The sequence below is a fragment of the Desmodus rotundus genome, chromosome 12, assembly GCF_022682495.2.
Source record: "Desmodus rotundus isolate HL8 chromosome 12, HLdesRot8A.1, whole genome shotgun sequence".
Classification (NCBI taxonomy): domain Eukaryota; kingdom Metazoa; phylum Chordata; class Mammalia; order Chiroptera; family Phyllostomidae; genus Desmodus; species Desmodus rotundus.
The window spans coordinates 80,805,874-80,832,677 of record NC_071398.1 but is presented as its reverse complement, the minus strand read 5'-3'; the positions used below and the strand labels follow the sequence as shown (position 1 = coordinate 80,832,677).

The 26,804-nt window shown below is 50.9% G+C and overlaps 2 protein-coding genes across 3 annotated transcripts in view; both read right to left on the bottom strand.

Moving 5' to 3' along the window:
• TUFT1 (tuftelin 1) overlaps positions 1–1,910 on the bottom strand; it is a 33,376-nt gene extending 31,466 nt beyond the window's left edge. For both annotated transcript variants that reach the window (XM_024572884.3, XM_053915639.1), the window contains exon 1: positions 1,776–1,910. In XM_024572884.3, the coding sequence (XP_024428652.2) occupies positions 1,776–1,835 (60 nt within the window). In that variant the 5' untranslated portion in view covers positions 1,836–1,910. The remainder of the gene's footprint in view (positions 1–1,775) is intronic.
• A 1,205-nt stretch (positions 1,911–3,115) lies between these two features.
• CGN (cingulin) lies at positions 3,116–25,668 on the bottom strand. Its single transcript, XM_024572905.3, has 21 exons — positions 25,539–25,668; positions 19,542–20,422; positions 18,769–18,869; positions 18,581–18,650; positions 18,383–18,478; positions 16,823–16,950; positions 16,044–16,176; positions 15,546–15,758; positions 14,994–15,142; positions 14,604–14,736; positions 11,760–11,960; positions 11,210–11,416; positions 10,597–10,854; positions 9,523–9,693; positions 8,840–9,001; positions 7,545–7,634; positions 6,983–7,066; positions 6,755–6,873; positions 6,329–6,437; positions 5,798–5,961; positions 3,116–4,870 (listed from the first exon to the last, which is right to left on the bottom strand). Exons 2-21 carry the CDS (start codon positions 20,406–20,408, stop codon positions 4,729–4,731), a joined length of 3,597 nt encoding a protein of 1,198 aa, XP_024428673.1. The 5' UTR covers positions 20,409–20,422; positions 25,539–25,668; the 3' UTR covers positions 3,116–4,728.
• Positions 25,669–26,804: the final 1,136 nt, after the last annotated feature.

The following is a 26,804-nucleotide window of genomic DNA, read 5'->3' as shown; positions in this document are numbered from 1 at the left end:
TTCCTGCCCCACTTGGACAAGCAGCAAAACATCAAGGGATGAACGAGGGTGTCAATTCATTCAAATTCATCTTAAGGCCAATGTTGTTCTTAGCACCTTTCTGGATCTCTTTTCTACAGCAAACAAAAAAAAGCACAAATGCCCCTCTCCCTTATTTTCCTCATACCCATTGCACTGCCTCAACCATACCAAAAGAGTGAGCAACCATACCAAAACAGCGAGCAGCCATACCAAAACAGTGAGCAAGAGCATGGTGTAGGACTTAGGCATGATACAATAGGGACTGGATTTTTTCATCTCTCCAGCATCCCATAGCTGGGGAGTGGCAGGCTACAGAGACTACGGGCTAGGGGACTGGGGTTGGGAAGTAGCAAGACCTATATTGTAGGTCTTGGGCAGAAATGGGAGAGGGGACTGTGAACAGTGGTCATCTCTATCCTAACTTGAAAGGAGCAACTATTCTATAAATATAGTTTTTAATCCTCACCCGAGGACATTTTTTCATTGCTTTTAGAAAGAGAGGAAGGGGGAGAGAGAAAGAAACATCAATCGTCTGCCCTCTCATACTAGCCTCTACCGGTCGTCGGGAGGAAGCTCCAACCAACCTAGCCACACGGGGCAGAGCTCTGTAAGTAGTTTTGGAAGAAGAGCCAATCTAGGTGCAGTTGGGTTAGCTATCTCAGGGGCTTGCTGAGACAGGAAACGGGGAAGGGAATCAGATACAGAGTGGAGGGAGGGATACAAACTCCCCCTCACGTTGGCTCCCATTTCACTCTCACCCACCACAGCTTGGAAATCGATGAAATAGTACACACACCATTTTGGGTTAAGTTACCCAGCAGAGCCTTGAAACCCTCAGCCACAAATTATTTTCTTCTGCCTCTCCCAGGGGAAAAACCAAAAGTTCAGCTAGGGAAGGACAGGGACAGGGAGACAGGGAATGGTAAGAGCCAGGCAGATCGGAAAACTCCCCTCTTTCCCCCACCCTCTGTCGGTCCAGAGAGGTCACTCGCGTAGGTCACTTCCCTTCCCCTCTCAGCCCAGGCTCCGTCACCTCCTTGCCCCGAGCCTGGATGCTGGAAACGGAAGTAAAACCAACAAACCGTCCCAGGAAGCTATCAGTTGACCGACAGGGGGAAGAGAGCAGGAGAACTGCAAGGGGGAAGGAGAAATCCGAGCAAAGAGGAGACCCCTCCAGCGGAGAGCCCTGTCCCTCCTGGCCACTCTCGGCGTACTTGGAGTCCTACTCGCCCCCACCCCTTAGTCCATGCCCTAGGACTTCACTCTCTACCCTTTGTCTTGTTACTAATCACCCAAAGTACCTACAAGTTCTTTGAAGGGCCGCTGAAATCACCACGTCCCAGAGAAAAGCCTAATCCCCCCCGTCCGGACCCAAAGTCCCAAAGAGCGCAGGGATATCGTCCCTGGAGCTCATTCTCCTACAACCCGATCAACCGCCCCGCACAGGACGCCTGAGTAGTGCGCCCGGAGACCGGCGCCGAGTCTCGGGCAGGAGCCGCAGTGTCCTCCCCAAGAGCAGGAACGCCTAGAGTCCTCGAGCTTCAGAAAAATCCTATCCTGCGACTGCCCAAGAATCCCACTGGCCGCCGAGGGGCGGGAGAAAAGAGAAAAGAACCGCCGCGAGGAGCTGACCACACCGAGCGCAGGACCAGGTGATGTCAGCGAACTAGCCGCGGGGCGCCAGAGCCGAGGAATTGGAAACGAAAGGTACCGAGCTGGGGAGGCAGTGAGGCGGTGACGCCACTTTGTCTTACCTCGGCCTGCCCCTCCAGGGGCACGTCCACCAGGGTACCCCAGCCCCGCGTCCCGTTCATCTTCTTCCCGCGTGAGCAGCAAAAAACGAGCCCACAGTCCAGCTGTCCGGCTCCAACGAGGCGGGCGCGCGCAGAGCCGCCTCTTGTATAGGTGCGTCAGGGGCGGGGACTGGCGACAGGACACGCCCCTAAGGTGCTGTTTGCCACCGAGTGAGCGAAAATGCGACATGGGCGTAGCCTAGAGGCTTCAGGGCACGCCCATCTGAACTAGCTTAGATTTACATAGAGGTGGGGTTTGGGTGCTACCTGAGGCTACTGTACTCAAACTTTCTTAGTTTTGCTGTGTCCTCCTTTCAACTCCAAGGTCAGTATTGGTAAGAGAGAATTACCTTGCCTGGCCCTACAGAATGGGTTGGAAAAAAGCTTCCAGACACTCTCCTCTCCCCACTTATAGGCCAGTCTGTAGGCTTTTGGAAGCTGAGCAAATTTCCTCTACCGTAGAAACGCAGGCACCAAGAGCCAGCTCACTCAGACTGGCCTAAGCCAGTCTGGCAGGTGCCCTTCCCTGGCAGGAGGCCCAGGTCAAAGTCAAAGCCAGCTTGGCTCTGGGTGGGGCTTGTTTTACAGAAACTATTATACAAAGCTGCCTTTATATGGTTGGGAGAGGTGGGACACCAGTCCTTAAAAGGAATTTGTATACTTGTGTAAGGATGAGCCTCAACTTCTCCAGTAGTGTTTGCTCCCCAACCCCAGGTTAGCATCTTAAAGGTGTGAAAGGGATGGGCAAGCAAGACCTTGGAGCCTCTTCCCAGCCCAGCTGCCTCCTGTAGGTGACTGCTCCACTGGGTTACAGTCGACATAGAAAGTAGGCAGGAGGTCTGACATACTCTTGAGTGGGCAGTGCCCAAATCCAGCAATGGTGAACAGCTAGCTTCCTCTTCAAGGCAACACAAAGGCAGGGATGACTGAAACTTCCCTATCTCCCAGGTAGTGACTGGGTCTGGGCCAGGCAGGAATGGATGTGTCTTTGTACCTGGGAGGTGAATGCTGGGGATATCCTTATGCCCCAAGGGAATAAAACCCAGTTTTGGTGTCTCCTCTAACTCTCAGAGAAGGCATTTACTGGCCCTGTTCTTCCCAGGAGCTTGTTTAGGAGAAAATGGAGGTGTATAAACACTTCCCAGGTCCCTAGTTCCATCTGATGTGTTTTAAAGGGCCTCTAAAAAGTGGGTAAAGAAAACCCCAGCTTCAGCCTCCAAGTTGTGCAGTTAAAATAGTTTCTTCATACTACGTGGCCCTCCCAGTAAGCTAGGAAAAAGAATGAGAAAACAAGCCAAGGATTTCAGTATAGATATAATTTTAATATTTAATTTAAAATAAAAATCAAGGCTGGATTGGTTTGGAAGAAAATATCTGATTTGCAGAGAATTTTTTTAAATCACAAAATCACAAGTCATTGGTGAGAACAGCCTTCTTCTTCCCCCAGGCTCCTCACAGAGTCTGCTTAGGAAAAGAGGTGAATCATCTCCCTTACATTTTCCCCACCAGGGCTTGGCTCTCCCTAAAACCCAAAGAAGGAATAAACCCTGCTTTGCCTCTTCCCATTTCTACAAAGAGTCTGCCTCTAGGCCCAGTTAGGAAGCCCTGTATCAGGTGTAAGCTTCTGAGATGAGGGTCCTTCGGTTCCTCATTGAGGATGGGCACATTGGGTCAGAGAAGTCACAAGAAAGGATATGCAGGGAGGGACTGAAATCTTTGCTTTCCTTTTTCTTCTTTTAAAGATTTTATTTATTTATTTTTAGGGGGGGGGAGAAAGAGAAGGAGAGAAACATCAATGTATGAGAGAAACATTGATCAGTTGCCTCTCGCACACTCCCAGCTGGGGTCCTGGCCCACAATCCAGGCATGTGCCCTGACTTAGGAGTTGAACCAGTGACATTTCAGTTTGCAGGGTGATGCCCACCCCACTGAACCATACCCGTGAGGGCTGAAATCTCTGCTTTTCAACTTGCGTAGCAGTTGTCAGCATTCTCAGATTCAACCACCTTATAAGCATATCCACAGTCACAGAGGGAGGAGGAAGGATGGAAACCCTGAGCAGAACCAGGCCCCACCACCTCATCGTGGCACTACCAAAGTCCCTCTCCCAGAGGCTCATCAGCAGAGAAGCCAGTAGCTCTCTCCACCGGTCACTGGGGCCACAGGAAAGGCTGAGGGCCCTGGATGGGAAAAGGCTGGACCTTGGAGAGGTATGAATGTGTGGGTATAAAAGGCAAGAAGAGCATCCTTACTCCTCACCATGGCTAAGGCAGAGAAGAAATAAGGAATTTAGGAATGGTAAAGATGGAAAGGGGAGGAGAAAGGGTCTCCTGGATCCACTTGCTTGAGAAAGACAAAAAATAGGACTGGAGGGGGGTGGGGACTACCACATGGGCCCCATAACTGTGCAAAGAGGAGCATCAGGGAGCAGGTAGAGCCACGCCAGCGTGTCCACTACCCATAACGTCCCCCTCACCCTGCTCCAGAGTGGGAGGAAAGCAAGTTGCAGGAGTCAAGGGAGCGGAATCACCTAGGGTACTTCCCTGAGCCTGAGGGTTAAGGACTAAAGAAATAAAGCTTCACATACATGGCAATTTCTCTCCCTTCCTGTCCTGCTCAATTTCCCTGCCTATCTGCTGACCATTCTGCTGCTGTGAGGGAGAAGAGGGAGGGCTCGGCACTTACACGCTCAGGTGGCCACATAAAATACCCACTCCCCCAGAGGAAAAGGAAAGTTCTACTCCTCAGTGCTGATACCCTTTTATCACCATCACTCACACCCCTCCCTGTCTCAGGTCTAAATGATTCGGTCCTCCGCAGGAATGAGGAACCTGAGGCAAGGCAGAGCAGGGCAGAGCAGGGCTGGCCAGGATAGGCCTCAAACCATGGTTTCTGGGCCCTTGTGGACCGCAAGCTAACAGGAGCTGGTCTGCAGGTTGCTCTCCGTAAGCAATGATGCGATGGAGGAAGGATCATACACACGGTCGAATTCCTCATCTGAGCTCAGCCCTTCGTGTTGGAGGGTTGACTCAGCAGCCGAGCGAGAAGCTTTGCGCCTGAGTCAGAGAAAGGAATACTAGTAATGGAGGTAGAAAAATTTAGACAGCTGTCCTTTTCATGCTAAAGAGACTTCCAATTCTTCTAACACCTAAAGCTACTCACAAGATACCCCACTAATCAGAGATTTGGGGAGATGGAGTATAGAATGGGGGGTGAGATACTAAAAGGTAATCAATCATATTGGCTTCCAGCAGGAAAAAGTGACTTTGAAGTCCCATCTGAGAGATCCTCCTGAGGAGGACTTCGGCCAGCGAGGTCCCCTGGGGGCCGCCATAGATGGAAATAATGAGTCGCCCCAGACACAATCTCGTTGCTCCGGCGGAAAAGGGGTGGTAATTCCCTCTAGTGGAGAATGTCCCGAGCCCTTCTCCTACCCGGCTTTTATTAGGGTTGGGAAGTGCAGGGGGATATAGCACACATACATAGCTTATCAATCAATGTCCAATAGGCTAAAGGCATAAAAAACTAACACTGTCTATGGATAACAATGAAAGAAACACAGAAATCTTTTCAGGATGGCGCCTGCGAGACGTGCAAGTGCCCATATGGCTGCAAAGGCCTATTTCACGAAGTAGGGAGTTTCACTCCTTATGCCTTGAACTCAAACATCTGGGTTACACCGACAGGGCTTATTGTTGAGCAGAGCTGGCTTCAGGGGACAAAAATGTACATGTCAGGCCTGATTCCCACGGGACCCTCGGTGTTAGAATTGAGTCCTGTCTGCCACCTGCGTTAGGACCTGGTTTTCCAGGGAGACTTACTAGCCCCTTTCACAGCTTGCTCTCGAGGGGCTACAACCTCCGAAACCGCACCGAGCGGCTCCCAACATCTTCCTCTTTGTAAATATCAACCAGGACCGCTCATCCCCTTCCTGCTCCACTGTCCCCATGGGGCAGGGGCAGGGGCAGAAAAACAACCCATACCAGGAGTCCTTCTCCAGAGCTTTGATCCGGGCCTGGAGCTGTTCATTGACCTCATGCTGCTCCTCCAGCTCACGCTGGGCCTTCTTCCTCAGGCCATCCAGTCGCTCAATTTCCTCTTCTGCTTCATCCACCTGCCGCTTCAAAGCCTTCACCCTCAGGCTTAGCTGGGCAGGATATCAAGTCCCCACATTAGAAAAGCATCTGCTGCCATCATGGCCTGGGATCCTCCCCTGTAGCACTTCCCCTAGGAAGATGTTGACCATGGGCCAGTTCCCTAGCCTCACTGGTTTGTCGTGGGGATTAAATGAGTTAATACATGTGTAACACTTAAGAAAGAGAAGCTAGCACATCATAGGCACTCACTACATGTGCTTCCTATGACTCCTCTACTCCAATCCTTTCACTCAAGTCTCTGTCCTTACATAAGGAACGTCTATGTCTGGAAGACCTGTGAGGTGGGGCCAACCTTGGCCTGCAAACAAATGCAGTATGTACTGGCCAAATGGTTGCTTGGGCCCCTGTGATCCTTACCTGGTCTTTCTGGTCATTGACATGCTGCCGCTCATCATCAATCTGGATGGACAGCTCTTTAACCCTCCGCTCCAGTTTTCGGTTGGTGGACTGCAGAACTGTCTTCTCCCTGAGATGGTGGGGTAGGGGCATGTTTGCGGCTGCCATTATTTCTAGAGGAAACCTTACTTGGCCTCTAGTGCCTCCAAAACCTCTCTCGGTCACGAGCCCCACAGTTAGACTAGGAAGGATCCAGGGCAAATCCAAAGAACTGGGGAGATAAACATCACTCATATTTCAGAATTTCTGTAACTCTCTGCTCTCTGTCAAGAGAGAAGTTCTCCAGGTTGAAGATCAGGCCAGGTTGGCCATGTCTGAGGTGGATGATGGAGGGTGCCCCAGCAGCGGAAAGACCAGAGGCGGAGAGGAAATACAGGCTCATCTCACCTCTCCTCAGCCTGCAGCCGCTCCTGCAACTCCCGATTCTGGGATTCAAGCTGAGAGAGGCTGCTGTTGGGCTTCTGGAAGCCTTCTGAGCTGGCCAACCGGCTCTTCAGGTCCTTGTTCTGAGGACAGGAAGCCTCCACAGTTAGCACTCTTCTTCTGGTCCCTTCTATGGTCATTCTACCCACCTCCTGTGATCAATCCCCAAGACTCCCAACTGCTTCCCCTCACCTGTCTCTCCAGGGAGATTTTGTCGCACTCCAGGTCCTGCCGAGCGGACCTCTCCTGCATGAGCTCTGTCCGTAGCTGGTCTACCTAGGGGATGGGTGAGAGGAACCAGACTTGGGGAGGGCTGACAATAAACCATCAAGCAGAACCAAGTGAGGCAGAATAACTAAAGGATGCTCTCTGAACCCTGAAACCCAAAAGTTCCCAGGTAATTAAGAAATCAGAGCCTATTCAAATGGGAGGAGCCACAGAATTTCAATAGGGTCTCCTCAGTCCCACCAGGAACTAACATCCGTTCTAAATGGAAGCAGCCCAGACCCAGGTCACAGACTAGCCCAGGTCACCAGGGTTGCTTCCTCCACTCAAATTCCTGGCTTCTCTCCACCTGAGGAAACCTGCCAACCCTTCCCAAAGCAGGAGAGACCCTGAAGCAAAGCCAGCCATGCACAGGTCTGCAGCCAGAACTCCCCAGACTATGAAAGATGGAAGGTGGCATTGTTTCTGAGAGGGCCCAGAGATTCTATCATCAGGGGCAGATGCAGCTGTGGTGTAAGGAAGGGGTTACCTGGTCCCGGCCACGATTCACCCGGTCAGTCAGCAGCTCCACAGTGTTCCTCTCCTCATCTAGCTCTGCCTCCAGTCGGGTGACTTTTTCCTGTGGAGGAAGGACAACAGGTTAATTCTGCCCCAAATGCTGGGCACCAGAATGCCCAACTCCCACCAGGACCCTCTCAAAGACAGGCCTCCAGACTTTTCGCTCTCACACATCCCCATAACCTGTTGGTCCTTGCCTCTGCCTAGAGTCACCACAGAGCACGTGCCCTCTGCTGACCAGGTGGGGCGTCAAGGGGAAAGAGTGGCGCCTGCACTGGTGTTGGCCTATGGCAGAATGACACACCCCTGAGTCTCTCTCTCCTTGGTGGGGCAGCCCTTTTCTCTAACGGGAAGACAGAGACACCAAAGTGCCCAGACCAACACTGAGCTGGAGAAAGTCAGACCCTGACACACCAGGGTTCAGACTACGGGAGCACTTGAGCCAGGCAGTACCACGTAGAGCTTGGAGTATGGGCTCAGGGCCAGCCAGCCTGGGTGTGCAAGTCAGATATACCGCTTATCCTAGCAGAGCGGCCATGGAGTCGCTTAACCTCTCTGTGTCTCAGTTTTTCTCACCTACAAAATGGAGAAAACAAGACTCCCTAACCCACGGGGGTATTCTGAGGATGAAATGAGTCTTAAGTGCTCAGCACAGGGCACAATACAGAAGTGTCTGCTGCTGCTGCGATTGCTGTTATCGTTATCGTTATTGGCAAAGACGGTGAGCTGAAGACCACTGCTTGCTCTAACGGGGCGAGGCTGCTGCTGACCACTGCTGCACCGCTGCCATGTGGAAAACTCGAAGGTCAGTGTCACCATATTTTCCAAATGTATAAAAAAAAGCCAGATCCAAATCTTTGTGTGACATCCATAAGTTTCTAAACATTGGCATTTAATTCAAAGTTCTTTAAAACACTGCAGTCTTGTGCAAAGGACCCATGGACAAGGACACTAGGGTGGGGACGGTCTTTGGGAGCAGAGGTTGGACAGGACAGGGGAGAGCAATGGGGGGACAAGTGGAGACAACAGTAACTGAACAACAAAAAAATTAAATAATAGAATAAATAAAATAAGAACATTAAAACCTCAAAAAAAAGAAAACACTGTAGTCAAATAAAATCCATCAGCTGTGAGCTGCCCGTTTTTGATCCCTTGCAGAGAAGAAAGCTTGGAAGGTCCTGGCTTCTTTGCCCACAGAAGTCCCACCTGTCCCAGGCCCCAGGCCCCCCCCCACCACCACCACAGGCCACCACACAATGTCCCCACCTCAAGGCCCTTGAGTTGCCGGGTCCTATCATCCTGGGAGCGTTTTTTGTTCTCCGCCTCTTGCTCCAGCTCCTGCAGCCGCTGCGCCAGCAGCTCCTTGTCCAGACGGGCTGCGTCTCGATCGGCCTGGGAATCCTGCAGGGCCTGCCGCAGCCTCTGGGTCTGGGCAGAAGAGAAAATGCAACAGCTCAAAGCAGAAGGTGGGGACTGAGTGGGGGAAGCAGTCTGCCCCTTCAGGGAGAAACAGTTCACCATGGGCATTGTTTAGAATTGCCAGCACATGGTGATAATAAAAAGCAGACTGACTTTTAGTCTATTTTCTTTATTGTTTAAAAATTCCCTGCACAAACTGGAACCACCCGAGGCAATTTTAGACGACTGATCCCCAAGGAGGATGTTTTAAACAGTACAAGATGCAGCTTGGGCACTGGAATTTTAAAAAATCTTCCCAGGTAGCTCTAACGTGCAGGTGAGTTTGAAATTCCTGCTCTACAGACAATGTCTATATCTAGGGTGGACTACTCCCTCCCCACACCCCAAGCTTAGTATGTCACTTGAAGTGGTTAGACCTAAACCCAGGTCTCCCAGGATCCCTGGGCCACAAGTTAGTTAAGAGGCAATGACCTCCATTCAAATCAAGGACACTGGGAAGGTTTCCACCTTCCTGTCATTTAAGCTCCTACCTCATCCTGAAGCCGGCTCAGTCCCCCAGAGGTCTTCTCAGCTTCATTGGCCCACTCCTTGGCCTGGCGCTGGGCATCTGCCACCTCCCGCCGGGCCTTTTCCTTGTAATCCTCCAGCTGGGCCTGAAGCTGCTGCAGGGCTTGCTTAGAGTCGTCCCCAATGTGCTCCAGCTGAGACACACAGACACCCACCTCTTTAACAGATACCTCTGCTCTTTCTCTGGGCCCAGGCTCCCAAGACTTGCCCAGAGCCTCCTTCCTGCCAAAGCAGCCTTCTCTTGCTCAGTCCTGGGCCTAGGGCCCTGGAGTATGGCTACTAGTAATATACAGATTGCCTGGGTTCAAATCCTGGCTCTACCACTTACTAACTGTGTGACCACAGGTAAGTTACTTATCCTCTCTGGGTCTCAGTTCCCCATCTGTAAAATGGGATAATAATACTACCTACATTATAAAGTTGTTGGGAGAATTACATTAGTTAATTATGCACAGTACTTACAACAGTGCCTGATACAAAGTAAACCTTAAATGACCTTATTTCAGCAAACCCAAATTACTAGTGATTATAAGGTGTACCACTAAGAAAAATTTGCCAGTTGAACTACAATATATCATCAATTATAAGCCAAAACTCAACTTCAGAGATGATAAGATGTACATTTCAGAACTGATGAACTGCACTAAGTGTTTGCTATAGAAGTAGGAGATTAGGAAGCCAACCTTAGCCGAAAACAAGCAATTTATTTCTTTTTCCTTTCTCCTTCCCCTACCCCAAATACAAAATCCTCCCACTGAGGATTCTTACGTTTAAGTCTTATCGATTTCTAAGGGAGAATTCCAGAAGATATTTCCAAGAATCCAGACCATGAGGGAATAGGATATTGGGGGAAAGGAAGCAGCACTACGGGGAGGGAGGAAGGATGCCACTCTTTGAAGATTTGACCTTGGTCTCCCCAACAACGTACTAGAGGAAAGTAAACAGCACATATTCTGACCCACATCCACCCCGTCTCCCAAGGCAAGCTTCTGAACGAGCGGGGCCTCTTCCTGAGCCCAGGCTACCCCATGTCCCACCTCCTTGTTCAGTCGGTCCACAGTCCTATCCAGCAAGCGTTTCTGCTCTTCCAGCTCAGCCTTGCCCCGCCGGAGCGCCTCCCGCTGCTTCGCCTCCTCCTCAAGGGCCCGGTTCAGTGCCTGCTGCTCCTGCCCCATGCGGGCCAGCCCCCGCTGGGCCTCGTCTAGCCGTACTTCCAGTGCCCGCTTGGCTGCTGCCAGGCTCCCTTCCTCTTCCTGAGCTGCATTCAGCGCCTCCTCTAGTCGCTGCTTCTCTGCCTGGGACGGGGGTTGGACGGAGAGAAGGCAAAGCTTGAGCTCTAGCCATTTGGAGGTGAGTAGATGGGAGACAAGGAAGAAAAGGGTGAGCAATGAAAACAGGCTCAGAGGAAGTAGCAAGGAAATCAAGACACAGAACGTGCAAAACGGGAGATAAGAGACAAAAATACCAGTGTAAAGCCTGGAACGTTCACACCAAAGCACACTCTGGGAAATAAATCCAAGGTGAACAGAGGGTTTGGAGGCAAACAGAAGCACAGTAAAGGCAAAATAAAAGTGATGACTGAGTATTTAGCCATCGGGACTAAAGGACAAAGGGCCTGGAGGAGCCAGCCTTGAAGTCACCAGCACTGACCTCTAGCCGCTGCACCTTGTCCCGAAGCCGTGCCTCCGCCACTTCCCCACCCTCCGCCAGGCCTCGAGCCTCCTTCAGCTGCTGCTCCAGACCCAGGATGCGCCGTCGGAATTCGTCATTTTCCTCCTGGGTCTCCCGAAGCGTCGTTTCCACTGTTGTCCGACGCTGCCCCAGCACTGCTGCCTCTGCCTCCGCTGCCATCTGAGCCTGCGGCCATCCAGAGTGGCGGCTCAGACCCCAGGGCTCAAGGTTCCTGACCACTTCCAGGAAAACCAGCCCCCAAAAGAGGCCACACGAACTGGACTTAAAGTGGGGTAGTGCCGCCAACCAGAGGCTTCCCTGAGAACCCCACCCCTACAGAGATGCAGTGGGTGTCACCAGGTATAGCCCAGCCTCCCCCTGCCAAATCCTGGCTGCTTTAACCACACACCTAGGACCAAGGATCTGGTCTGTACATACCCATGACAGGTAATTTTCCACGCCCTCTGGCTCCTCAGCCCTCCAGACCCCTCAGCCTCCACCTCCTAAGCCCTGTGCCCACTCCCCTTGCCTTGGAAGCCTCTTCACAGTCCTGTCTCAGTTGCTGGAGAGTCTTTTGTAGCTGAAGGTTCTGCTGTTCCAGCCCCCGGGCTCGATCAGCCTCAAGCCTCAGCTGCTTGTCCAACTCCCTCTCCCGCTGTCGCCCAGCCACCTCCTGGCTCTGCCGCTCTGCCCGCAGCTCCTTAAGTTCCTCCTGTGTCTGGCGCAGCTCCTAGAAGGGAAAGGGAATGGCGACAGGACAGAGGGCCAGCCTGGGATACCAGAATGAGGAGAAACGGAACTCTCATACGTTGCTGGAAGGAATGTAAAGTGGTGTGGCTACCTGGGAAAGTGGATGCCGTTTCTCAAAAAGTTAACCATGGAGTTACCAGATGCCCCAGCAATTCCACTCCTTGGTATATGCTCCAGAGAACTGAAGACAGCCCTGGCAGGGTAGCTGGGTTGGTTGAATCAAGCAAGGAATGCATAACTAGGTGGGATAACAAATTGATCTCTCTCCCTCTCTATCTCACACAAATCAATAAATAAAAAGTAAAAACAAAACAAAAGAAAACTTGTAATGAATGTTCATAGCAGCATTGCTCATTACAGCTAAAATGGAGGAATGACCCAAATGACCCAACTGGTGAACAGATAAACAGAAGTAGCGGGATATTATTTAGCCATAAACAGTAAAGTACTGATAATTGCAACAACACGAGTAAACCCTGAATAATTTTACACTAAGTGAAAGAAACTGGACATAAAAAATGAACCTGTTATAGGAGTCCATGTAAATGTAAGGTCCAGAACAGGCAAATCCGCAGACAGAAGGCAGGTCAGTGGTTGCCGGGGATGGGGAGGGTGGCGGCTAGAGCATGTGGGGATCTTTCTGCGGTGACGAAAATGTCTTCCGATTCAATGGTGGTGGTTGTACGGCTTTGTTAATATACTTAAAACCACTAGCTTACACTCTTTATAAGGGTGAATGTTATGGCATGTGAAATAAATCTCCCTAAAAAAAATTATGTGGTGTGAGAGTAGATGATGGATAAAAAAGGATTAGCTGTTAAAAAAAAATGTTTTGAAAACCAGAATATGTGACAAAGAAATACTGGTGCTGCTCTGCTTCTATTTTTTAAAAAATTTAGATATGAGTTCTGATTCTAATTCTTTAGCTCTTCGCTACTTCTGGAATTCAGAAAGTTACCATACTTTGTCTGAAAGATTATATAACACAGTGAGTCTTCCATGTGAGAAACCAACAAGTAATCACAAGAAAAAGAAAAACAGCACAGTGTGTGGTCTACACCACGCTGGGTTAGTCCGTTTTCCTGGTGCGCACTTTGGGTATTGGCTAACTACCTGGTAAAATGCACTTGATGTATGAGATGAGTAGAGCGCTGGTCTCCACTTTGTAGCTTTACCCGGCATAGTGCGTCCACCGCGTTGTCAAACCAACGCCCAGGCTCGCTGTGCACCAGTACAGCAAAGAGGTTTCAGACTGTCCCTAATATCTGTTCACTTTGTAACAACATTTTTTTTTACATTAAATGTCTTAACATTTTAAGAGTACTTTTGATTTCATAATCAACAAAGTATATTTGGTTAACATTTACTATGTTTTTCTCCACCAAATATTTTGTTGTAAGCTCAGGCTTTTACATATGTGGAAAATCATCATATAGAGCTGTATTTCTTTGCTCATTTAAAAGTGTGACTACCTTGATTACAATTAGGCAGTCTTATAGTAAAGGCATGATAAATGAGCACTGACTAATTAACACTCATTAACTGAGCACCTCCTACGAACAGAACTTGGAGCCGGCACAGTGAATCAGAGAAAGGGAGACCTGGAAGGGTGCCCGGGAGGCCACAAATGCCAGCTCTCAAAGATTCTTGGAGATATTTGCTGAGTTTCTACATCTCCCAAAACAATTAGTTGTTTTTCTGTCCTTTATAAATTAAACCTAGGAATATGAAGAAATTATTTGTGTGTTCGCTTCAATTTTATGCCCTTAACAGTTTTAAGATATTCATGTATGACAAAGTATTTAATTCTGTGTCTAGACTCTATACTCTCTAAGCAGCTCTCAGATTATCACTGACTTCCCATGTAGGTGCCCGGCCACGCCAGTGCAAGCACCCCAGTCCGTGGGATGACAGTCCTCACTGTAAGTGAATAAACTGGCATTCTAGCTGTGAACGTTTGCTTGATAAATGTAGCTAATAAGTATCCTCTGAGAGACAGTCGATGCATTATGCTGGATAGAGCTACACAGTGGAAACCAGTGTTCCATTTATCTCATACATGAAGTGTATTCTATACAGTAGTTAGCCAATACCCAAAGTGCACATTAGGAAAACGGACTAACCCAGTGTGATGTAGACCACACACTGTACTGTTTTTCTTTTTCTTGTAATTAGTTGTCGGTGTCTCACATGGAAGACTTACTATATTATATAATCTTTCAGACAAATTATGGTAACTTTCTGAATTCCAGAAGTAGCTAAGAGCTAAAGAACTCTTATGTGACCAAGTTAGGTTTCCAAGCTTGCAAAAAATGACCCTAGAGTTTCACCTAAAAGTCGCTACCCATGAGGTCTCTTGGGAAGCAGCCAGCAGCCTCTGGATGTATTACTTAACCTGGCCACTGAGAGGCCTTTCCACTAGAAACCTCTAACTCAAGAGACCAGCCCTCAGTCCTGCTGGATCACAGACTGTGTGCTGGAGAGAGGTAAGGCTGAGCAGGCAGCGTGAGGCCTACAAACCAAGCACAAGGGAGGTGGTCACATTTGTGTGGGAGCCCTGCGGATAGGTGAGGCAGGCACCCACCACCCCAACCTGCTCTTCTGTCCCCCAACTCCCAAATACCTTCTTGAGGTCCTCCACCTGGCGAGAGTCTCCAGCAAAAGCTCGGGCCTGCCCTAATTCCCTTTGCAAGATCTCTATCTTCTCCCCAAGCTCCTCTTCCATCTCCTCCTTCTCCATCCGCAGCTGCAGCAGTCTGAGCCCATACAGATGAATCAAAAGGGAAAAGGGACAGGGTCAGGCCACCTGCCTGGCTGGAGAGGTTAGCAGGACAATAAAAACCACCTCCCTGGAGGCTAATACAACTGGGTACCCAGTCTCAGGGGAGGAAGGTGGATATAAAAGAGTAGATTGAGAAATGGGGGAGTAGAGAGCACAGCATGGGTGGAAAGGAAGTGGGATATGTGTAAGACTCATGGTTAAGTATTCCTGGGAGAGGGTCAAGGTCCTTACTCTTGCTTGGTGGCTCTAAGCTCCTCCTTGTTCTTCTGGAACATGCTCTGCCAATGCCCTGTCTCCTCTGAACTCTCCTCCAGCTCCCTCTGCAGCCCCCGCACCAGGGCCGACATCCTCTGCTTCTCAGCCTCTAATGCTGCATGGTCCTAGGGAAGGGTGAGTCAGGGGACCAGGAGGCTCAGAGGGGAGAGCTCACTTCAAACCAAAGTATGAGTATATAAAAGGGGAGCCTCAGGCCCAGCGGCAACAGCTGCACACCTTGACACCTGGTAGAACCTGGTTGGATCCTAACAGAAAGCTCTCCCCACAAGTCACAGTCCACCCCTCCGTTATCTACAGGAAGCCGTCCCCCATTATTTCCCCATGGGGTTAGATTACACACCCTCTGGTACTTCTGGCCTGCACATCCTCCTCTGCCCTTGTAGGTTTCCTGACCAAGGTTTCATTACATCTCACATATGTCTTTTAGGGTGAGCTCCAGTTATAACCATGAAAAAAATACCAAGACCTCAGGGCAGCCCCCTTCCCAGCCGCACTCTTGTCACATGCCTGGGTTGCATCTTGCATGCTCCTGCGGAGCTGCTCTGCGTCTCTCTGGTACTGCTGCCGGACACTCTCCACCTCCTGGTCACGGGAGGCCACCTCCTCCTTTAGGGCCCCCTTCAGGGCAGTCAGCTCTCGTTCCCTCAGCCTCAGCTGCTCCTCTATCCGCTGTTTCCCTTCCAAGACCTCTTCAAGAAGTTCCCGGGTCTCTAACAGGTCCTGGGAAAAGTTAAGGTGCCAGTACAGAGGTGACCACCTAGTAAGATCCACTTGTCTAGTCATTCAGTCAGCCAATCAAAAAATATTTATTGAGCACTTTGTAATCTCTTAGGCATGGTACCAGGTCCTCTCTGCCCTTTAAGATGCCTTGTTAGGATAAAGGAAACCCACCATTCTGGGCTCTACTGGGTCTGTCTGAAAGCACACTAAGGGGTACTCCCCATACTTTGAAGATGCTCTGGATGAAAGGAAGCAGAGGCTGGGGTACCAAATGAAACTCCCTACCTTCCTTAACACTTCCTTAGCAGGCTCAGGACCCTGGACCTTCTTCAGCTTGTCCTGCAGCTCCATCACCTGGGTCTCCAGCCCATGTCGTACCCTTTCACCCTGGTCCAGGAGGAGCTTCATGTTCTGGAGCCTAATAATTAGCAACAGACAACATTATTGAGCAATATTGAGTCAGGCAGTTTTGCAAACACTTTATATATATATTAATTCATTTAAACCTCCTTCAAGCCTTTGTTCCCATCTTAGTAAGCCCTCCTCCAACTATGTTATTTAACACTGTAACCTGCTCCCCCACAGCTTGGCCCTCCTGATCTACTATAACTTAACCCCTTTTCACATTTGAAAAATATACTTAAGAATATGTTTATTGTACAGCCTGGTCTCCCTCACTTGAAACCACGCCCCTGAAGAGCAGCATTCTTCATCCTTATGGTTCACCATGTACCCCAGGGACTCTAGATTGGTGCCTCACACACAGCATTCATTGCAGAAACATCTGCCGAATGAAAGACTGAATCCTCACAGCAATCCTATGAGGCAGGTACCATCATTAACCCCATTTTACAGATAAAACCTAAGGTACAGAGGCAAACCAGGTAGCCTAACTCATGCACCATCACAATTACTGATGGAGAAGGTAAAGAGAGAGGTCCTATCTTTAAACCACCTGTCTGCCCCTTTCAGCTTCTGGGAACTCCGTCTCCCTTGGCCCTGGGGCAGCCTTTAACCCCAACCAGGCCCCGTGCAGCCCCACATGCACGATCAGCGGCGCTCACTCCTTAGTGCTCTGCTGGGCCTCCCCCACTCTCCTCTCCAGCAGCTCCTGCAGTCGGTTGCACTCTTCTGCCTTCTCCTCCAGCCGCCGCTCCAGCTCAGCCCGGAATGGCTCTATCTTTTGCCGTTTCTGGAAAAGGGAAACAAAAGGAGATACAGAGTAGAGAAAGCCTCTGAGAAGGACCAGGAATAACGGGAATTCTAACATTTATTGACACTCACTATATGACTAGGGAACTTGGCAGATGATCTGCCTTTAACCCTCATAATAAACCTTGGTATGTGTGATAGTTTCAAAAACATCCACAAACTCTTTGACATTCCTTTCAAAAGGTGAAGCCTCCCCCCCTAAGTATGGGCTGTACTTAGGGACTCTCTTCTAACAAATAGAAAAAGTGGGAAATGACATGTAGCTTCTGAGACTAGGTTATAAAAAGGCATTGCAGCTTCCTTCTTACTTTCTCTTTCATTTCACTTACTCTGCGGGAAGGTAGCTGCCATACTGTGAGGGACACTCAAGCAGCCCTACGAAAAGGTCCATACGCAAGGAACTGAGCCCTCTGACCAACAGCCATTGAATAAGCCATTTCAGAAGTAGATCCTCCAATTCCAGTCAAGTTTCCCAATGACTGTAGCCCCAGCTAGTCCCTTGACTGGAACCTCATGAAGACCCTGAGCCAGAACTGCCCAGCCAAGCTGCTCCCAAATTCTGGGCCCCCTGACACTGGGAAGTTTACATTAAGCTGTTTAGTGTTGAGGTAATTTGTTACACAGCAACAGGTAACTAATACAGTTCAATTATTATCCCTACTTTACAGTCAAGGAAACTGAAGCTTAGAACAGTTAAAGAACTTACCTAAGATGTTACAAAGCCCACAACTCAGGGTATCAGGATGTGAACTGTTAGTTTGACTCAAAAGCTCACCATGTAACTACTACACCACACTGCTTTCCAGGAAACAAAAGGAGTTACAATTCAACACTGAACACCAACAACACACAGGTAACAGTGTAAGAGTTGGAAGCAGGGGGGAGTGCATAGGCTTTAGAATAAGACTGACCTGAATTTTTCAATCTCTTCTCTGCAACTTACTACCTTGAACAATTCACTTAACCTCTCTGATCTTCAATCTTCTCATCATGAAAAAAAGTTCAGGATGCCTACTTTACAGGGTCACTATAATTATTACATAGTATCCAGGGCAGAACCTACCACAGAAATTATATCCAATAAATGAAAGCTACTATTATCTCCATCATTATTATGATGATTGAAAGAATGGAGGTACACCTTTTCCTCAGGATTTATACATCCAATAAGTGGCAGAGCCAGGATGGGAACTGCCAAAAACAAGAAGGAATGAGAAGTAGCTGGACGCCTGATGAATGTGCTCCTCCTGTCTAAGCTCCAGCGAAGCCCAGAAGTCCTTGCTGGGACTAGCATGTACTCTTGTCCCGTAGGACACTTGAGTGCTCCTTCCATTGCTTGGAGAAGCCAGCCCAGGGCAAGGTTCTTTCCCCTGCGGTTCTTCATCCTTCCTGTGCCTCTAACCTCTCCTCACCTTCACCTCTTCATCCAGCTTTTGCTGTAGCTCCTCCACTTTTCGGGTGAGTTCGCCCTGCCCTGCCAAGGCCTTAGCAGAACCAGGAGAAGCCATCTGCCAGAGACATGGGGGGGGAAGGAAGAGTCCACATCCAGGTCATGAGGCCCAAAAGGCCCTAACCCTGACCCTTGCTCCCACTAGGAGAAGACCACTCACCACTAAAGGCTGCATCTGGTCCAGCACCAAGCTGACCTTCCTCCTCACAGAGGTTTCACTTTCTGGGCTTCTGGAGGATAAAGGGACAGAAGCAAAGGTTAGTGGAGGACAGAGGTAGCAGAGATGAGGGAAGTCAGGGTAAAGAGTATGGAGGATGGGAAAGGAAGGAAAAGGAGTCTCCTACGCACCCGTCCCTCAGGATGCCGTAAATGGTGGCCTTCACATGGTCCGCACTGCCTGGTGGAGCTGCCTCCTGCTGGTCTCGAAGAAGGTCTGGAGTTGATTTGAACTGCAAAAGAGTAAACCCAAAGAAATAGGAAAATTAAGCCTGTTGCGGGGAGGTCAGATGGACCCGAAGTGGCAGTTGGGAGAGAAGGCCCTTCAAGCACAATGAACAAGCGTGAAGTGGGGTGAGGAGGCAGCACCGCTGAGGCCTGAGCCACAGACCGGAATTTCCTCAACAAGCAAATCTCAACCAGCTGTGAGCTGTGTCACAAGCAATTCTACACTAGTGACAGATATGCATTAGGGTTTTTAAGTGATTTACTACTAGAATGGCCTTAACTTTGTCTCAGGGGAGAATCACTCCCCCACTTATTTGCATTCCTGAGTTGGAAACAAAGGTGGGAGTTTTGGCAAGAGAACCAGGAAGCTGCTCATACCCTCCAAGCCTGCCTATGCATGCCACAGACCTAGCAAGCGCTAGTGACCGAGGCACGGTTAATGCTTGGGAAAGGACAAGTAACTGTCCATGCTTGTGGATGCTGATTCTATAGTTCGTTCCATTTCTTTTACAGAGTTGCCCGTGGAAATCTTGTCCATATGGATGGAAAAAGTGAAAGACAAAAGGTAGAAACTTTCTACCCTCGGCTATTTGAACCAGCCAGGGGTCCCAGGGCTGCTGGGTCAGGGCTGACAAGGAGGGTCCAGGGTTTGAAGCTGCGGAGGGCTGTGGTCTGACCTGCAGCAGGGCAGGGTCCTGTGTTCTCCCTCGTGGCTCCTCAAAACTCTGCAGGACCCAGTCCTGGGTCTGACGGGAACGGCTAAAGCCACCGGGAGGGCTCTGGCTCTGTGCTGGTTGTTTCAAGCTGGCCATGTTATTGTCGTGTTTTGTGCTGGGGCTCCAGTGGTTGGAGGACAGGCGCTCCCGTTCCTCAACGGTGTCTCGTGGGAGCCGGTTGTCCAGGCTCTGGCTCCGCTTTCGCTGTTCAGGGGCCAGTGAACGCATGCGGCGGCCTGTCCGGCCCCGGGCCTGACCCCCACGGGGACTGTCAAACTTGTTGATGAGGGAGTCCACTGAAGACAGGGGAGCAGTGTCAATGGTGCTCCCTGGGGAAGCTCCTTGCGGGGCCAGCTCCAGGAGGCTGGTGCTCCGGTCGCCTAGACCCACACGGGCAGGGCCTATCAGTGAGGCCTGGGACTGGGAGCGGAGGAGCCGACCGTTCCAGTGGGCCCCAGGCTCCTCATCAGACATGCTGTCCTGCAGGGGGCCAGAAAACTCCTTGGCCCGAGAGTAGGAGCTCTCAGGGAGATCCGAGTCAGAGCTCAGAGCTCCTGAGGCCCCTCGGTTGTTGGCCCCCTTGATTTGGACCCCAAAGGAGTCGCCACCCTTCTCCCCACTGTTAAGCACCACAAAGGGCTGTCCAGCGATGCCTTGCACACGCACGGCGACACCGTAGGTATTGGCTCTTGCATCCTTAGCTGGGCGTCGCCCCCCATGACGCAGGGTGCCCATCTCTGTAGTGCCCACTGGCTCTGTGATGAAGCGAATCTGGACTCCATGGTCTACAGGGCCCCGGGGCTCAGCCATGGCGAATGCCTGCTCCATGGGCAGGAGGGGTCCTAGGAGATGAAGAAAAGAGTATAAACTGAGAAACTGGAAGCAAAACGCAGAAACCTCCCCTGCCCAGCTTCGGTGCGGGTGATTGCCTTGTCAGTTACTTCTATGTACAACAGTGGTTCTCATACTTGACCAGAGCAGCAGAAGCATCCCCAGGGCCTATTAAAGACGCTGGGCCCACCCCCAGACTGTCTGAGTCAGTAGGTCTGAAGTGAGGCCTGAGGATTTCCATTTCTAACAAGCTCCCAGGTGGTGCGGATGCCGCTGGTTCAGGGAACACACTTTGAGACCTAATGACGCAGAAGAATCTATTTCCTCTGGTACATTCCTGGGAGCTTGGCTTTGTCAAGAGTTTAAAGATTTTGCTTGATCTTCACACGTACACACATACCACCACGTGCCTGCCCCACCCCAGTCAAGGCAGAACCCAAGCCCTGCCTATCAGATGCCTCCATCTCAGTAGAGCAAAGGGCCCCCACCCCCACAGCTCATTTCAAATACAGAAGATCCCTGAGTTATTCCATCCCATTTCTGGGAGGATACTCAAACTGACGGCAGTGATACCTCTGGATTGGGGGAACTGAGGGCTAGACAGGGATGGGGAAGTGACTGGCTTTCTCTTGTGCATCTTTTTGTCCCTTTTGAATTTGGAACCATGCAGATGTATTGCCTATTCAAGAAAAAGTTGTAAATGATGTGTAAAAGTGCCAGTCCAAGGGGCCCCGGGACAGGCAGATGTGCCCCTGAGGACCAGAGCCAAGACCACCCACAGGCCAGCTCCCCAGGCCCACATTGCCCAAGTCCAGTGTCAGCAAATGGAATGTGTGGCAGGTGTGCTCTGCCTCCAAGAACTTGTGGGGGGAGTGGTTCTCCTCCAAGCAAATAAGAACTTGAGCTTCTGCTAATCTCCACCAGAGCCTAGCACCATACTGGAGGAGGAGCCTCTAAGGTACCAGAGACACAAACATACTCAGCTCAACCTCCCTGTGGAGCTCTGGGCCAAGGAAAGTTGGCAAGGGCCCTTTCAGGGATTGTGGAAGTGCTAGGAAGCCCAGGAAACTGGTGAGAGGCGAAGGTAGGGCCAAGCTCCAGGTGAGAAAGGACTTTGTGGGCGAGTCTCCTGCTGGAGGAAGAGCATTCCTAGCATTCCAGGCCCTTGCCTCCAGGGAGGGAGGAGCACCTTACTGGGAAAAAAAAAAAAAAAAAATACCCCTCAGTACCTTTTTCCACAGTTGAAGCTCCATAGAGAACACGAGGGAAGCAATGTACCCTCCTCCCAGGAGACAGCCCACCCAGACTTTACCACTGAATCTCAAGAGGTTCACATGAACACCTTAAAGCCCGCCTATGAGCCAAGAACCCCTCTCTTCCACTATTCAGGCACTGGGAAGACCTTAACCAACTTGTGACTCAGATACAAAGAGCAGGCTCTTTAGTTGGCAGGGCCCTATGTTAGAATTCCAGTAAGAAATGGAACCAGAAAAGACACCACAAGACAAAGGGGTAAGTTTTCCAAATCACTCATCCAGTAGAAAAGGCACAAGACTAGAGTCAGAATCTGGCTTGGAACCCTAGCTCTGCTCTTCACCTGCTGTATACAACCCTGGGCAAATCACAACTTTTCTGAGCCTCAGTCTCCTCATCTGTAAGATGGGTATAATGATCATACCTCATGAGGTAATTACCTGTAGGAATTAGACAAAAATTACATGGGTGTATCCAACTGTAATAATTTATCATTATACACAATATTTTTGCACTTTATTTACCTAGGGTATACTTTAATAAAAATGACAAGATATTAAATATGAATGTAGCTAGCAGTGTACACCTGTCAAACTCGCTGCTACTTCCAACAGGACCTTCCTAGCTTCATCTGGTTCGTAGAAGGATGTCACCTCCTCAGAGAAGCCTTCCCCAACCACTTCTCACAAACTAGGTCAGAACCACGCGATATGCTGTACAGTTGTCCTTCAGTGAGTCTGCCTCAGCTTATTCTTATATATTTATCACAGTGATAACTTGTTTCCTGTCTGTCTCTCCCACTAGATTATAAGCTCCTAGAGGATAAAAGACCATGCATGCATGGCTTTCAGCTGACTCCTGTGTCCCCAGGACCTGCCACATGGTAGATGTGGATAAATATTTGTTAAAGGTTGTATCTTGAACCAAGGCAGCCCCACACAGCAGTGGAGAGACTGGCCCAAAGCGTCCTCAGAGCCATTTCTTGTTTGTCCTAGTAACCAAACCTCTTCTCGGCCTGGACTCCTTGCGCTACTCAGTCAATTTTGGAACCAGATGTGCCTAGACTGCCAGCTCTCAGAAGTCACATTGTTTATTCATGATGCAGCTCTATCCTGTCAGTATATCCACTGATCTTCAAGATCCAGGTCAAGAGGTTCCCAGACTTGGCTCAGCTGAGTCCACAGCCCCTTGCTCACCCAAGAGCACCAAGGTGTTCAGAGGGAGCCTTGAACGTACCCCTAGGACCCCAGTGACTCCCTAACCTCAACCACCTTCAGTCCCAGGACATGTGGGTCAGGGGCCAGGAGGGCTGAAGGAATCTTCAGGGTGGGTCAGAAAGCAGAGTTCTAAATGATTCAACATGGAAAACCCGAAACCTATCCGCCTTCGGTTACAGAGGACAGTGGGGCGGGGCTGGGGAGCAGGACAGCTCCGAGGCCGGCCTTGCGTAAGTCCCAGAGGCAGGTAAACAGTGATCCAGCACCAGGCAACATGGAGTCCACAGCCTTCACTCTCACCAGATGCCTGACCCTGCTTTTCCCTCCCCTGGCATGTGCCCAAGGCGTTCCTCACCAACTGTACTCCGGGAAGAGACTGACCTGGCCACAAGTTAATTCAGCTTCCTTGGTCTGCCTCTGCCATTCCTGTCTGCAAGGAGGGGGAGGACACTGCACCTAGACCAAACGGCCACTTCTCCCTGAGTTACTCATTAGCCTGCCCTGCCCCAATTCCATCAACTCTAGCCCAGCCACATACTGTCAGGCTCCCAACTACGAGTGACAAGGTCTCTGTACTCCTGGCAGGAAGTAGGGGTGGGGTGGTTTGGGGTGTCCGGAAGAACTGATATACCAGGACTGATATACCAGGGAGGAATACATAGTGCTACATAATTGGCAGAATTAGAAAATGGGAGAACTGGAATAGAGATCAGACTCCCCTCAGAGGCAACAAGGAAAGCAAATGGTCCAAATACAAAAGGACAGCTCAGTGACCTTGATCATTCAGCTCCTATTTTCTTACAGTTACAGGGATAAGAAGGTTCCCCGTGGATCCAAAAAGAACCCCTCAAGTGGATTCCTGGCTCTGTCCACTGAAAAAGCTGAAACCTGAGAGCCAGGCTAGAGCTGCTTGGCCAGTGGGGGAAAAAAACACAATGAGGAACTGGGCCCCTGCAAACTGGCTGGACTGGTTTGAGAAGCAAGGGGAAGGGGAGGGCCGGGGACACTCCACTGGCAGCTAGTAAAGCAGAGATATTCCATACCACAGAGGAGGCTGAGGGGCAAAGCCATGGGCAGGGACTCTGTCTAGTCTAGATGCCAAGGCCAAGGCTCTGAAGGAGGCAGAAGGTAGAGAGGGAACAGGCAGGAGGAGCAGATACACAAAGAACCTAGTGAGTGACTGACCCGTCTGTGGCAGGAAGTATCTACTCCTCCCTCTCAAGTTCTCAAAGATGCATTCCTGATCCCACACTTACCTGGGCCACCTCCCTGGACCTTAAATATCCCCTCCCCCACACAAAGAAAAGCAGCCCTCCTGCCTTCTCACCTCCCACAGAGGTGAAGGCACACAGGTCAGCCTGGGAAAGGCAGAAGGGCTCTAGGAAGCCAGAATCCTTTTAGGGTCAGACAAATCTCTGGATTAGCAGTCCCCTAGTGCCAGCCCCCCACTCCCAAATATCCAGGATGAAAGAGGTGCAGAGGCAGGTGTAGGCAGCCAGGGGACATTGTAGCGGTCGCTAATTATTCCCCAGTTACAACTTTCCTCAGGCAGGGCATCAAAGGGGCCAAGCTAAGGCTGGCTCTGGTTCCCTTAACTGCCTAAGGCAAGGGAATCTGCCTCAGAAGTCTTGTTGAGCCCCAGTGTGCACCAATCACCCAGCTGGAGACTTGGAGGTGCTAACTCCCCTAGTCTTGCGGAGTTCTGCCTATTTCCTGCATCACTCGTGCCTGCTGCCAGTCTGACAGCCATCATGGTCCAGGAATCAGGGATGCCTGGGGGGTGGGGGAGTTCAAGGAGTAATGGGGACCTTCTGAGAGGCATCAAGGAAACTGATTAGGCTCCGAAACATCACCCAATGGCCTTATCTAACAGCACAGAAGAAAGTACTTTTTCTTGGGGGGAGGGTTTGACATTCGTCCCCAGAAAGAACCTCATTAGAAAGAAGGAGTTCTAGATATTTTGTAGGCCTAAGGATCTTGCTTCCTCATATCCCTATCTAGGGGAAGAAGAAAAAAGTTCTCCCTAGCAGAAAAGCAGAGGACAGAAACTGAAAAGCCTTAAATAATTTCGCACCTAGCAAAAAGATGCGGGTGCCCTCTTGTCCTGCCCCTTAGTGTTTCTTATTTGCGACTGTCTTCACCTGCAGGTGACTGGTTAGAGAAAGTTCCACAGCTCGGAGCCATCTCAAAGCCAGCGAGAAGTGTCTGCACCAGCTAGACTGGCAGTCAGGGGACAGGAACCTCAGGGAAACAGCACCTCTCCATGCCTTCCCCCTTCGTCTCTGAACCTGGCAGCAGTTCCCTTTGCCCTTCTCCCCACCACCCCAGACTCCCAGAGAAATTCTGCCCCTGGGACTGGCGCCTGACCTCCAGAAAGATCCTGGCCCTGAAACGCTGTCATGCCCTGGGAATAACCTTAGCCTCAGGTGCCCCTCCCCTGGCACCTCCCCTGGCACCTGCTTCTGGCACCTTAGAGTGGGCACCAGCTCTTGATCAGTACTCCCAATCCCACCTCGACCTCCCCTCCTGCGGTCTCCAATTCAACACCAGCGTCCTGCAGGGACGCATCACTGATCGCCGCGCCCCGCGCCCCGCAGGGGTACACCTGAGGGCCCGCTTGCCTCTCAGGTGCCCTTACCCCGCGCGGTTCACTCACCCTAGCCGGGCTCGGCGCTCCCGGGTTCGGGCTCGGGCTCGGGCTCAGGCTCCGGCAGAGGTGCATGCGCGGCTCCGGGCCCCCCCGCCCGCCCCTCAGTCCCTGGGCAATCCCTCTGTGTTTCTCTCCCTCCCACCAACCTGTTACTCCCCTCCGGAGCTCCACCCCCATTGGCTATCACCACCCGCCCGCCCTACCCTTCCTCCGGTTGGTCTGCTTCGCGCGAGGGGCGGGGCCACCGCCGCTAGGACCCGGACCCGGGGTCGCCAGCCTGGGCGAGCTGGAGGTGCGGGCCGGGTCACGTGGGCAGGCGGGCGGGGCGGCCAGGGGCCGCGGGAGGCCATCTTGGGGGCCACGCGAGACCGCCGCCCCCCCTCGGGCCGTGGTCCCGGGAGCCGCCTGTCAGAGCATCTTCGGGGCTCAGCTGGAAAACCGCTCTCGGCCTCCGGTGTTCTCAACCGGAATCTCTGACCAACCCCTTGCTGCCCTGCACCTACCTTCGCAAAAACCAGGTTATTCTTCCGCCGCGGTGGCAGACGCGATTTCCCCGGCCCCGCCGTCAGAGCCGCCTCCACCTCGGCGCGCCTCCCTGTGCCCCGGCCCGAGGCCAGAGCTCCGATCTGGGATTCTCTTCCCCGTCCCCTGGCTCCACAAATCGTTCTCCAGCTCCGTGCCTTTTCACACTTAATCTCGGAAAATCAGTCACCGTTTGTCTTTTGTCCCACAGTAGTCCATCCAGAGCAAGGATCTCTTGTTTTGTTCGCTGTTTTATCCCAAACGTCTACAACAAGGAATGTCACAAATTAGACGCTTAATAAGTATCTGTTGAATGAATTGGAAGGGGGGTGGACTTTACATTGAAGGGGGATATAAATTTACACCGAGTAGGAGTGATCCTCACTCTAAACGGAAGGGGACTCAACCCCAGATTTTAAATCCACTTTTTAAGAAGTGTGGGAATTGATCTCAGTCCTCAGGAGAGTAGAGCCAGGGGGCTCAGCAAACCAGAGGCGCTGCTAATACACTCGCTGTGGTTAAACAGCGTGGCTCCTTAAGTTGGCTTCCTAGATGGTAAGCGCTGAGACGTGTAAAAAAGAGATTGATTTAGCTTACATCTCTGGGCTCTGGGTATTTTCCTCGCTTTTTTATTCAACAGCTATTTACTGTGTAGTATTTAGGGTTGAGTTGGAATCTTAAATGCAGCTGACAGTCCGGTTTATTCACGGGAGCTATTTCCTTCCCCTCCCCCCATCCTTTGGAGGCTAG

Bases quoted from the DNA above. Each gene is read 5' to 3' on its own strand.
- CGN (XM_024572905.3), bottom strand. From the start codon at position 20,408: ATGGAGCAGGCATTCGCCATGGCTGAGCCCCGGGGCCCTGTAGACCAT. The intron at 16,177-16,822 runs GTGAGCGCCGCT...GCTAATTATTAG, and splicing joins GCCCAGCAGAGCACTAAGGA to GCTCCAGAACATGAAGCTCC. The intron at 6,438-6,754 runs GTGAGATGAGCC...CCACCATCTCAG, and splicing joins CGGCTGCAGGCTGAGGAGAG to GGAGAAGACAGTTCTGCAGT.